The 13,476-nt window shown below is 31.8% G+C and overlaps 1 protein-coding gene across 1 annotated transcript in view; it reads right to left on the bottom strand.

Moving 5' to 3' along the window:
• Positions 1 to 7,774: 7,774 nt before the first annotated feature.
• Positions 7,775 to 13,476, bottom strand: part of LOC129217024 (paired box protein Pax-8-like) — a 182,887-nt gene continuing 177,185 nt past the window's right edge. The window contains exons 10-11 of the mRNA XM_054851258.1: positions 10,879 to 11,016; positions 7,775 to 8,017 (exon numbers count right to left, since the gene is read on the bottom strand). Of these exons, the coding sequence (XP_054707233.1) occupies positions 7,905 to 8,017; positions 10,879 to 11,016 (251 nt within the window). The 3' untranslated portion in view covers positions 7,775 to 7,904. The remainder of the gene's footprint in view (positions 8,018 to 10,878; positions 11,017 to 13,476) is intronic.

Raw genomic sequence — 13,476 nt, 5'->3', positions numbered from 1 at the left:
GAAATTTGTCAATGTAAAAATAAAGGACTTTAATAAACTTCAGTAATAGCTTATGAAACATCATATGAATGTTCTTTAATTTTGTAGATGCAACTAATAATTACCAATACTTCGTGATGATATTTATATTTTTCAGTAATTACTTTCTGAAGTTTTTTTCTTTCGTCAATTCTACTTCACGTCAATAATTTTTTCCTCCATTTGTACAGTAAGTCATGGTTTATTTAAGCAACTAGTGGTACCCGCACGGCTTTGCCCGTAGTTGGAAATTAAAAGGTCATTTTGTTCGCCTGTATATTTACAAATAATAGATGACGAATTTCTCGCCAATTGGCTATGTTCATTCGCTATCCCATTCCACGTCATGATAATTTCGTAATTTATTCGTCCATCCTGTGATAATTTTTCTCCGAAAAATGTTCTTAAAATTGAAATAGAAAAGGAATAAAATCGAATTTTTGAAAAATCGCTTCAAGGTGCACACCCCCATGCTACAAACTAACTTTGTGTGGAATTTTATGAAAATCAGCAGAACGGTCTAGTCGCTATGCGTGTCACAGACATCCTATAAACATCTAGACAGAGAGACTTTCCGCTTTATTATTAGTAAAGATAATGCAATGAAAAAGTAATTTCAATGTTAATCTTAATCACATTTGGTAGTTTCATGTTTAATTTGTACTTAACAATATCAAACTGTATTATTTATAGCGTAAGTATTATGTGTAATAATTTAAACATTGACAACTATTACTCCAATAGAGAATTTTGTTTAAAAAAAATCAAACAAAAATAAGTTAAAGATTTGATGTCCAATTTTGCTAAGAACTGATAAACGGCAGTATCTACAAAAATGAGTTTTAGAGATGTTTGACGAAGTGTGTTTTTGTTTCCCCCAAACAGCAGTAAAATGCTGGAATTCAAAATTCTTTTCATGTTTTATTTGCAGCGGAAACGAAAATAGAACGTTTGTGCAATTAAGCTTGTGTAAGATAGATGATCAAAATGTTTTAAAATGAAAAATAAATAACTTGTAAAACCTGCTGTTTCCCATACACACTGGATAGAATATGTGTTTAAAAAATCAGTAACGTAATACATTCGTGTGCAAAATAGAAAGAGACCACAAATTTTATCAGAGAAATAATAGGAAACTTTTATTTGCATTGTAACATGTAAATGAACTATGGAACACATGAAGAAAATATAACTAATTTCTTGAAAATCCATGTGTGTTACTTTAAGTAGAAGTTTCATACAAACTAAGTCAAACGCAGACAAGTACAGCATAATCGCCAGCTATAGGATAAATTTGACGGACATATATACATTAAGAACAAAGCTGGAATTTCGTCACATGACCAATATTACGCCAACTTTTAATTGACATGATGCGCATTGCCAGCTATAAAAATAGTTAGCGATTCAGTTGTACATGCTCGTTTACACTTGCCGCATTATCAAAATTAAAGTAGAAATCACAAAATGCAAGACTGAGGGAAAAGATAACGAACGTAAGCTCGTGATTTTCCGATTTATATAAATTATAAAGCGTATGGAAGTTTTGCATACTGTATCATGACTATGTTAGAGACAGTACACAATTGATGAAATGACATGCAAGTATATGCTCAGTATTGACTTGCTAACCGATCAAGATGTCATTGGTAATAAAACAGCACAGCAATGATGAAATGACATACGAGAATGATTTGCAAAAAATACCAAGATGTCGTTCATAGTTGATAAAGGAATACCAATGAAATGACATGCAACTGTGTTCAAGACATTATCAAGATGGCAATTGTTGTCGATCAGAATTAACTCATTAATGTCATCACATTTCGTATTTACAACTCTCAGGTTATGATTAGAATAATCTTTGTTGAATAATCTAATATTACCAAATTTAGGGATTTTTTCAAAACATATTTGGTAGGTTACGTAACTACAGTCATCGAGTCTCGTTACCTTTAAAATTTGCAACTTACCAAAAGACAAGTGTTTTTTTATAAGTTTCGATGCATTTTTTTAAACATTTAGTTGGCAGCCGGATTGTTATGCATATATGTTGATGTAAAAGACAGAAAATTGGTAAATTTTGACATTCACCAATGAATGTCAGTATGCATACAGGAAAGACATCAATGAAAGGTCGAAGATTCCCGGTTAATCACCAGTGAATATTAACATCCTCCAATTTCGGTCCTTCGCAGTAAGATATATACGCATATATATGTGTCCAACGAACTGTTTTTACATCGTACAAGAATTTTTGTTTCAACACCAAAGCGTTGAATAATTATAAATTCATTAAGTAGTATTGAACAAGATGCTGGAAGGAGCTACTGATAGAGTTGAAAAGATGGTTATAGGAACTTTTGCCCTGTTGCCGAAATCGAAATAATTGTACTAATAACGCGCTCAGGAATTTATTACAAAATATGTCAACAACGAGGAAAATTAAATGATTTCAAGGGGAAGTTTAGTAAACAATAAATTTCAAATGGAGACAAGATTTATAGACTAGTAACATGTCATTTCATCATATTAAAGGACAATGCTTTGTTGTTTGGAAAATGAAACCAAACAAAATTAGTAATGAAGGAAAAAAAACCATCATCATTTTCTTAAAATCACAACACATTATAAAAGATCACTGGCTACTTTTTCCCTTTCTTACAACGTAAATGGACAAAAGCGCTGGAGAATTTCATAATTGCTTAGTATCCACAATATATATGAAAGAAAAGAAATTTTAATTAAACATTAATAAATAAATAAATCATTCAACTTAACTGTGCTTTGTGTTTGTTTACACATAGTATTTGTTGTCTTTAACAAAATAAAATAAAGTTCCTCCTGAAGACAATTTAAAAAATTACTCTGAAGAGGTCATTTTTTAAATTGAAATAAGTTTATAACGTCCTGTGCGTTTGGTTCATATAACATAGCTTAGCAAATTTCAAACTACTACAACAGAGCAAGAAAACATAACAGCCATACATGAAATACACCACCAGCTCAGTCAATTCCAGCCGAGGACTGCAGTTTCGTGCTTATTGGCACTCATCAGCCATGCTTAGGAAAAGACTGAGCTGGAGGTGGGAAACCTCTTAAGGAAGCCAAGAACGCCAAACAAACTGGTAGCTAATATAGAATTAGCCACAACAGACGAGTGACCGGAGCAATGGTTCGGTTTAACTCGAAGATTGAAGACAAGGCATGAGCTAATTCTATATTAGCTATCAGTTTGCTTGACACTCTTGGCTTCCTTAAGAGGTTTTCCACCTCCAGCTCAGTCACTTCCTAAGCCGGGCTGATGAGTGCCAATAAGCCCGAAACTTCAGTCCTCGGCTGGAATTGACTAAGCTGGCTGTGTATTTCATGTATTTCTGCCTTAGCCCTGGCTATAGGGCGGTAACTTACGGAATATAGCAGCCATGCTTGAGACATCACTTCCGAAAATTTCCCAAATGAATGATCACGTATGAGTTATAATTCTCGAAAATGTACTTCAAAAATCCGTGGAGCTATCACAATCATGTCCGATGTACCACATACCTCATCCTTGAAAATGTACTTCCTATAAATACGAATGTGCCACCGCAACCATGGCCGAAATATTCTTACCTTTTAAGTAGTTGATGAAGTTCTATTATGTTTATGCTCGAGGTATTATATTACAACGAGTAAGAACGTACTATCATGGCCGAAATACTCTTCTTCTTTAAAGTATTCTTCAATGTTCTATCGCGTTTATGCACGAGATATCGGATTCCAACTAATACGACAATGGCCGAAATATTCTTCTATTTTAAGTAGTATCCTTTAAAAGTTCTATCACGTTTATGCACGAGATTTGGTACATCAAATTTATTTAAAAAACGGTCATGAACGTGACTTCACAGTCATACACGAGAGTTTTATTTCATACGCGAAAATGAAATTGAGTGATTACTTCAAGATGTTTTATGAAATTTATTTTAAAAAATAACGCATCCTAATAAATAAAATGTTTGTATTTATCAAATTAATTGGATGAATTTGCCCTCCTGATAATTTGCATAGTTGGATTTGACCTCTTGTGTATAATTTAGATTGAAATTCACAAATTGACTATTAATGAACGCTTCACTTCAGTTTGAAAAACAGCAGACATTAATGAAATAAAAATCACAACATATCACGTTACAAAACATAAATTTGACTGAATAAAGAACTGAAAATAAATATGCATCATAATATATTAAAATTCTCGATATTATTCAAACACTAACTTTTCCTGCAATATTTACATAATAAATGTATGTACATAAATAACCTTTGATATTACATAATCTTTCTCCATAAAATATTCCAACTCCCTGCCTTCAACTAGCTTACTCAATGTATTTGCATATTAAGATATGCGAGGTAATATCCGAGAGTCGACTAGTAATACAATTTAAGAGAAATCAATTAATTTGATTTTTTTTGGGGGGGGGGGGGGATTTTATTTTTGCAAGAGAAACGTCAGAGAAACATTTTAAAAGTTCTGAAAGAAAACTTCGCATTTGTCACTGTTTCTATGCATATTCGACTGGTTCTAAACGATAGGAAAAATAGCTATATAAGCTATAGTTATAAAATATACTACGTTTAGAGAAATTAACAATGTAATGAAGAATGTCGAGAGAAATGAGGAATTAAAGTAAAATTTTCTTTTCCTTTTTTTTTCAAGAAGAAAACAATGTAATGAACAAATTAAAGTAAAGGTAACTTGTAATTTTAAGACAGTCAAAATTAAATAGGATAAATATACAAATGAAACAAAATGACTAGACGATAATAAAAATCAAAGTAAGTTTTAAATCTCGAAATTAAAATTAAGTAGAAAAAATAAAGCATAAAAATTAGAAAATGAACATAGTAAGATACTTATTCCGTTATAATGAAATGTGAGAAAAATGACTTGCTACACATCCAGATAATTGGATGATAAGGGAAACAAGGTTGATTAAAATGATAAAATTGAATTTTTAGATAAAAATTTAAAAACAGGAATAGGAGTTTATATTAGTAGAAATAAAACCTGCTTTTAGAAAGTAAATGATTTGTACTTGAAGAAATAGTGGTAAAAATACTGATATTAAGTAAATATCTCAAGCATCGAGACATTAAAGGACAAAATCCTCAAACTGTTAAAAGGTCGAGTTTACATTGAACGCATTAATGTCCTACATTATCCTCTAACATCATGTTTTAAAAACATTCGGCAAGAACTTTGATTTTGAAAATTTTTGAGGTACCGTTATCACAAAGTAATTATTAGGATTTAAAAATTTAAATCTTCACTTTACAGAAGTAATGCAAAACTTTCTATGCTTTACAAGATTTCAAATCGTTTACGGCACTGATTTTCAAAGATAGAAAATTCATTCCTTAGATTTTAAAGTAATAACTGGAGTTTAAGTGAAAATAGAAAATAATATATCCAGTTGAAAATTTCAAAATCTTTTAAAATTTCATTTAGTAGATAAATTAAATTCTAACTAGGACACAATCAAAATTTATTCTTTAATCACACTTTTCAAATATCTATCAAGTAATTACCATTTGTTCTCCTTCACGACGTTATTTTTTTAAAGAAATAGAGCCTAATTTTAAAAATAAAACACTCACATAAAATCAAATAAAATCTTCACCGGATATTTTCGATAAAACTATCAGAGCAAAGCACAGTTTTAGAACCATTCTCAGTAAAACATTTTTTTTGTTTTCCTTTTGTGCAGTAATGTGGATAGTAAGCAACTATACTTAAAATACAATTATGTATAATTTTATACACACACAGATTTATATATATATATATATATATATTTATATATATATATACTTATATGCTCTTCACATTGATATTTTACACACAAGTGAAAGGAAAATTGATGAATGATAACAAAATCTTTGGTCTTAAAATATTTAAAATCATCCACGGTTAGAAAGCGTCCATTGTTTCCATCTACTTTAATCTTACCCTGTAAATTACACTTTACAATTATTCATAAAAATTCGAAGCTTTCACTGTTGCTCGTCTACACATATTTGAGCAAAAATGCTCAGGTATGTGAAGATGTTCTGTACATTATTAAGTAGATGGGGGGGGGGCGTCTTCCGAATCTTCATACATACCTTTCTTCAAACGATTTTTTCTTTGTATTCATATGAATAACAGAGCATGCGCAGTAACGAATAGTCGACAGTTTTCTTATTGAAATGGACACTTCGGTTAAGATAAAATAATTTTAAGTTTTGAAATTTTGAAAGAAAGTTTCAAAATAATGGAATTTAAGCACTTTTTGATTAGTTGGAATTGTCATAAGCACTATATTTGGTTGCACTGTGCAAAAGTATCACTTGCAAGCAACTATTCTCAATGCCTTGCGGACTTTAACCATGGCATTACGTAAATCATTCTCATCATTTGCTAGTACACCATAGCAAAAAATAAAATTAAAGCAAAAATTAAAATATATTTTTGAACCTTTTTTCAACCTTATAATAATTTGCAATCAATGATTTCACATTAATGAATATTATTTCGTTTCAACCGCAGTTAATATTATAGTGCCTATATTCATATCAACATGACTAATAATTTTACATTCAGATCCATACTTGACAATACAACTCAATCAAATAGAAACCAATGGGAATGTTATGACGTACAAACGCCATTATTACGCGTATGCTGGTATGTTGATAGTTGGAACAGAAATTCCATTTTCTTGAGAACTTTCTTTTAATGACATATAACACAAATTTATCCTTTTGCAGAAATGTTTCACACACCAATAAGTGCAGTAGTTACAGAGCACTATTACTCAATAATATTCCTGTTTCAATAAATGTTTAAGTTCCAGACGTATGCAAAACTTGACATTAAAAACAATGAAATGAATTACCAATAACATTGTTCAATAAACATTTTCTGTTTATGTATAGAAAGAATTTCAGCGAACGATACGTAAGATAAAAAGATATAAGAAATATCTTTATTTTAAAATTTTATTGTAAAATTTGCTGGTTTATAATTAGGTGACTTATTATAAATAAGATTATAGTGCGTTTAAAAATCGACGGACAAATAATTAGTCCTTTCATAGAATGTCAAAAAAAAAAAAAAATCAACAAGTTGCATAATTTTACCCAATTCAGTATCGAAGAACAAAATTTTTGACTTTGTATTAACAATTAAAGCACCTAGAAGCAAAAGGGTCAACATTAAAAATTTGGAGAAAACTGGTACAAAAGGTAGGAGAAATTCTCATTTTGTTTTGGAATAAGAGATGGTAATAGCACCTCTAAAAGGTGCTGCAATATACAGCATGTGCAAGAAAACGTTTTCAATGAAAACCAACCCGCGGTTTGATCTTTGCACGCGTTTTACTCAAAACTTTAAAAAGTGCACTTACATCCCTTTGCTTCTCAAGACCTCAATTCAACTTGTCAAAAACTTCATTCAAAATCTTAATAAACATTTAAAAAAATATAGATCTTTTAAACTTTGCTGAAGTGTCCGTGCTGTCTTTAAAACGAAACGAAACTGTTTCTCAAAACATCTGGATTACAATATTTGATTGAATTTATAGAACCAAAAATACTGCGCATGCACGAATCATAAACACATCCCTGTCGCAATTTTACGCGGGCCAGAACTCATGTAAAGGCAGGCAGTGAAGTGATGGTCAAGTCCGTCCTTGATGAATCCGACCATTGGAGGTAGTGTCTCAAGTCCATTACTCTTCGAAGCACATCGAAAATATCTTTCCTTTCAAGGAGAATTGCTTTTATCATCGGCATTCGATACCGATTCCAATTCCGGCTTTGGTATTTTTTTTACAAATGTCTGGTAGTTCACATCACTAGCAACGTTCTGCTTTGAAATTGTTCGGACTAATCGGTGAAGTAGCCGCTAGACTTGGATTCGTCCCAGCTGTCGTTCGGGCGGCACTTGGTGTGTAGTAGTAAGAAGGATCTAAAAAGAGAGAAAAATGAAACTAAGTTCACTAAGTTAAGACTAATAAGGGAAAAGAATGATACAAATAGTGTATAGGTGAGTCCGACGAGTGAATAAAATTACCCTCCTCGTAACTGAACAGCTTGTAATTTTTATAAAACAAGTACGGTTTCAGAATTTTTTTTCTTCGATGAATCGGCAGTGGTAACTTTAAAAAAGAAAATTTTAAAAATGCTGTGTTTGTCTCCCGGTGAGAGTGTTTGGGTTAAGGGCCTGTTTTTTATTTTCAACCCCACAAAAATCTTGAGGTTCTGTGTAAAAAAACCTCCAATTTTTACTAAATAATTTCATATATCAATTGCAACGTACTTGCAGTAATTTGCCAAGTGCTACATTTTAAGCAATTAGTCACAAATATTCAATTTTCCTACAACAGTGTACGTATATGAGTTGGTTTGAGATAAAAAAAAAAAGCCTAAGTGTGTGTGTGGGGGGGGGGGGATCGGTGTATTTTTTTCTCATCCAAAAAATAGTATACTGTTACTATTTCGTATAACATGCAATTTCAGTTTAGCGCACACACTTATCTTGTTTAATAAACGATGCTTATTTTAGTCAATATGTAATACAGTGAACATTCAATTAATAATAAACTACTCATGCAAATCCGTCTTAGCTCCTATTCTAGTAATGTATTTTTCGACATTCAAAGTAAAGACAAAAATTTAGGATTCAGAGAAAGATAAACCTTCTGTTCTTGAAATTTTATTCGGTTTCCACTAAAAACTTTTCTCTTTTACTCTTACATTCCCGAATCATTGATTTCTTCTGGAGCAGAGAAGATATCGATATAGGATATCTTTGCCCATTCACTCAACCAGTTTGTTCCTTGAGTTTTTTTGATGGAAAAACTCAGACACTTGCTTGAATTTCCAAAATTTAAGTTTTAATTCATCATGCAGTTTAAAAGAGAGGCAGTTTTGAAAATAAAAACGAAAACGGACTAATAATAAATCGTTTCGAAAAGCATGGAACAACCTAATTTTCATGCATGAACTCGAACATTTCTATAAAAGTTCAATAGTATCATTGTGAGACATGTGATTTCCAATGAAGACATGTCATTGTTAAGGCAAAAATTAATCGAGCGATGATCCAATCAAAAAGATGGTGGAATTAATTTAACTTCTTGCATAAAAAAAATAAAAATTCGGAACAAACTCTTTTGAAACATTTTTTTGGAGGAAGAGTCATGAGTTCTTTAGTAGTTATTAGCAAAAAGCACTTAAAAAGTTTCAAAGAACTTCACATTACCAGGCAAAAAAATCTTTTGATTTAATCCTTGGAGTTTCGTTAATTGCGTGGTTTTATTAAGCGAAATTTGAATATGCGATACTAGTTTTCTGGAATTTATCTTTCTTTCATTAAGTATTTCATTACTTAAGCGACAAAAACTACATTAATTCGTTTGTTAGTAATAGTAGTTCCGAGTTTTGAAAATCACTAGAGGTGCCTAAGTAGAAAATAGAGAAAGGGGGGAGGTATGAGAGTTAGATTTAAAAATTTAACCTGATGAAAATTGGCTTTTAAAAGATAAATTAACTTCCCGACCGGATCTACGAGTATAAATATTTTTCGATTATATATTTTTCTACGATAACAAGAGGATGCGAACAGCAAAAATAATAAAGAAAAAAATTCGTAAAAAGTAACCTCGACAATATACGACGAAAATAATTTGTAATTTTACTACAACTTTATACTTGTAGAATAAATTTAGTTACAGGGAACTTGAAAGCATAGGATAGAGCCAACATGAGATTTACTGATCATTTGAAATTGTCCTACAACATTATTCGATTATTAAAAAATAATATTCTTTCTACCCTTGGAACCCATAAAATAAAAATTTTTAAGGACGATAATATTAAAATACCATCTGATTTTTTCAAAACAGTTTTCAAAAACTCTTTTCTTGAGGAAACTGAAATATGATAGGATTTCCATATAGTTTTTGTAATTCATTTGGAAATTTAATTAGATTTGAAATATTGTTTTTTAATTGCGTCTAGTTAAAAGGAAAGTATTAACTAGAGTAAGAAATCTTGAAATCAAATACAAATACGAAGTGCTTCAGGAGTTTCTTGAAAAAAGGAGGTAAAAGTTTCTCAAATACAGTGGTTGCTGCTTATATGAATCACGTTTGTTTTTAACAGTTTTGATTCCACAAAGCGGTTGATTCAATAAAGTGGCTAATTCAATAAAACTTCATTTTGTTTTGTTTTGCCTGTTTGATTCATTAAAGCGATTGATTCAATAAACCACTGATTCAATTAACCAGCGGGTGTCCACTGTATAAGAATTTAATGAAGCTGTAGAGGATAACTTACTTATGATACCGCCCGATCCATAGCCATAATGCACTGTAGGCCGCCGCGGGTGAATACTGTGTGTATGGAGAATAAGCTGCATATTCAGCACTGATTCGATAAAGTGGCTAATTCAATAAAACTTTATTTTGTTTTGTTTTGCCTGTTTGATTCATTAAAGTGATTGATTCAATTAAATACTGACCCAATTAACCAGCGGGTGTGCACTGTATAAGAATTTAATGAAGCTGTAGAGGATAACTTACTTATGATACCGCCCGATCCATAGCCATATGCACTGTAGGCCGCAGCGGGTGAATACTGTGTGTATGGAGAATAAGCTGCATATTCAGCACTGATTCAATAAAGTGGCTAATTCAATAAAACTTTATTTTGTTTTGTTTTGCCTGTTTGATTCATTAAAGTGATTGATTCAATTAAACACTGACTCAATTAACCAGCGGGTGTGCACTGTATAAGAATTTAATGAAGCTGTAGAGGATAACTTACTTATGATACCGCCCGATCCATAGCCATATGCACTGTAGGCCGCAGCGGGTGAATACTGTGTGTATGGAGAATAAGCTGCATATTCAGCACCGGTTACGCCACCAACGGAGGCACCACCAGCCACCGCCGCACCTGTAACTGAAAAAAAAAAAGGACTTAGCATAACAGATCAATAAAAGTAGAAAAGCAACACAATATTAGTTTTGTACACTGTAAGGAAATTCTCCAAACTTCACAAAATGTTTAAGGGCAACGTTTCGCGATTTTACGGGTTTCCACCAGTTTTCTGTGAAAAACAAATATTTTTGAGATTAAGTTTCTTGAACCGCTACAAGCATCATGAATGTAGATTTCTCACTGTTGTGGGAAAACCTTTTTGACTACCAGTGTGAAAATTAATTCAACTTCTTTATTAGGTGTTGCGCTCTCAGGTCAGTTATGGCCCTTTCCTCCATAAACATAGGCAAAGTGTCGTCTCCGGATATTTTAGCTTTGCAAGAATTGCAGGTAATCAAGCTGTTCGGTATCTGCTTCGGAATTTTGCCTCAGCTTCAGGCTATATTTGCTTCTGGAGATTTCCTGGTAAATCAGGAAGGTGTCAAGCTATTACTATTAACGAATGTAAGTCGTCTTTAAAGGCTCCTGGTTTTTTCCAGGAACATAACTGACTTTTCGATGGCAACTTTCTTGTTTCTTGCTAAGTACATCAGTGGCAAAATTAGGCACATTAGCTGTCCATTATTATTTCCTGGAACGTTTCGGATTTTTTTTTTTTTTTTTTTTTTTGCAGGGTAGAATTGAATATCATTGACGACTAAGCAGAAACAATATAAGTGAAAGAAAATTGTAAATATAAAGATATAAAAGAACGATGAAAAATCAAACCAAACTGCGGAAAAATTGTTTTTACTTTCAAGAAATTTTTTTAGTGAAATTGTTCCATGAAAATGAATTGAAAATGAATGACGTTATATTAAAAGTTTGGATAAAAATGTACCGATATTAAAAGGTCACAAAACATTAATTCCTGTAATAGTTTGTCAAGATGCAAGATAGAAAATTATAAACTACAAAACAAATTGCATCCGCGTGTTTCGTAGTTAAAAGAAACTTAATCGTCAGTGGGCTGAGATGGAGCTGTAGATACATTATGAATATAAATTTTAATAAAAAACAATAAATATAAGCAAAATTTAGAAATGTATTTAAGTATGTATCACTAAAAACCATTGACATAAAGACCATTTTTAAAAAAAAGGTCAATATATTTATACGTTTTATTGATTACGATTGCAATATTCGCAACTTACCGAGAAAAACATCAAGATATTTCTAAGTTTACAAGTTTTATTGATTACGATAACAGTACTCAAATTTTTATGAGGAGTACCACCGTACTATGACGGCACGGCCCCCATCGTTAATTAATTCTAAGTAGAATATTTCATATCATACAGTACTGTCTGACCACGGATTGTATGAAAAGACAAACATCCGTTTTACAGCCGGAAATGGACTAATCTATTATTTTTTACCGATGTCAGCTTTTGCAGAAGCAGAGTTTCATTCAAATGAGCGGAATACGCGCATCAAATTTTTACTTTTCCCCCTTATTCACATAGATTCGTTTTATCTGGACGTTTGAAAATTCCATGCAATCCGTGGTTGGACAGTAGGTATATGTTGCATAATTATTAAGAATCACAAATGATTAATTTTCAAGGAATTAATGTAAGTGAACTCGCAAGTAGTCGCCATAGGTGGCTGATTTTCAGAACATCAGGGATGATGTAGATTTTAAAAACTAATATTGAAAGTTATCTGTACATATACATATAAATGCGAGCAAATTGCTTTTATAACTTTTTCTCCATTTGCAGTACCGTCAGTGTAAGAACAAACAAATAAAGCTCTTAAATTCTTGGATTTAATTAGAGGAGTAAGATATAGAAATTGTAAAAAGAGACGGTATCTATTCAAGAAAAGTTTTTAAAAATGTCTGAGACATGCTGACTTGGCCAGCTGACTAAAAGATGTAGACAGCATGAAAACGTTATCAGTGCTTGTATCACTTCTTCAATTCTTGCACCTGGAATACGAACTGAAAGCTTCTGTTTTTTTCACTTTCGGTTCAACAATCTTGCCTCTAGATACTGTTGTTGATTTTGTTGCTTTTTGTAACTGTTTCTTCTTTATTTTGTTTTAATTTATTTGTTTATTTTTTTCCTCTTTTCGTGATTGTTGCATGATTTTGGCAACGCTACCAATTCCAGTGTTCCATCTTTGAGCAAGGACTGATAACGTCAAAGGCTGCTTTCTGCGCGGCAAGCCAGTGCTCACAATGTTTGGCGAAAGTAGTGAATGATTTGCAGGATAACAATCGGGAGAAAAAGTTTAATTTAGACTTGTATATAGGGATGAATAACGATGTGGTTTCTAGGGCTTTTAAAACACGTGATTTTAATCATTTCTGTGTACTTCAATTCATGTTCGAATTTTCAGTTTCGTTTATAAAAAATAAACGCTTAATGGCAATGAGAGAATTTAAAGCTGTGTTACAAGCATGCCTATTTGTTATATAAAGCAACTTAAAAGATT

Source organism: Uloborus diversus, chromosome 2 (genome assembly GCF_026930045.1).
Source record: "Uloborus diversus isolate 005 chromosome 2, Udiv.v.3.1, whole genome shotgun sequence".
NCBI lineage: Eukaryota > Metazoa > Arthropoda > Arachnida > Araneae > Uloboridae > Uloborus > Uloborus diversus.
Note: the sequence above shows the minus strand (reverse complement) of the source record. Positions and strands in the feature narration are given on the sequence as shown.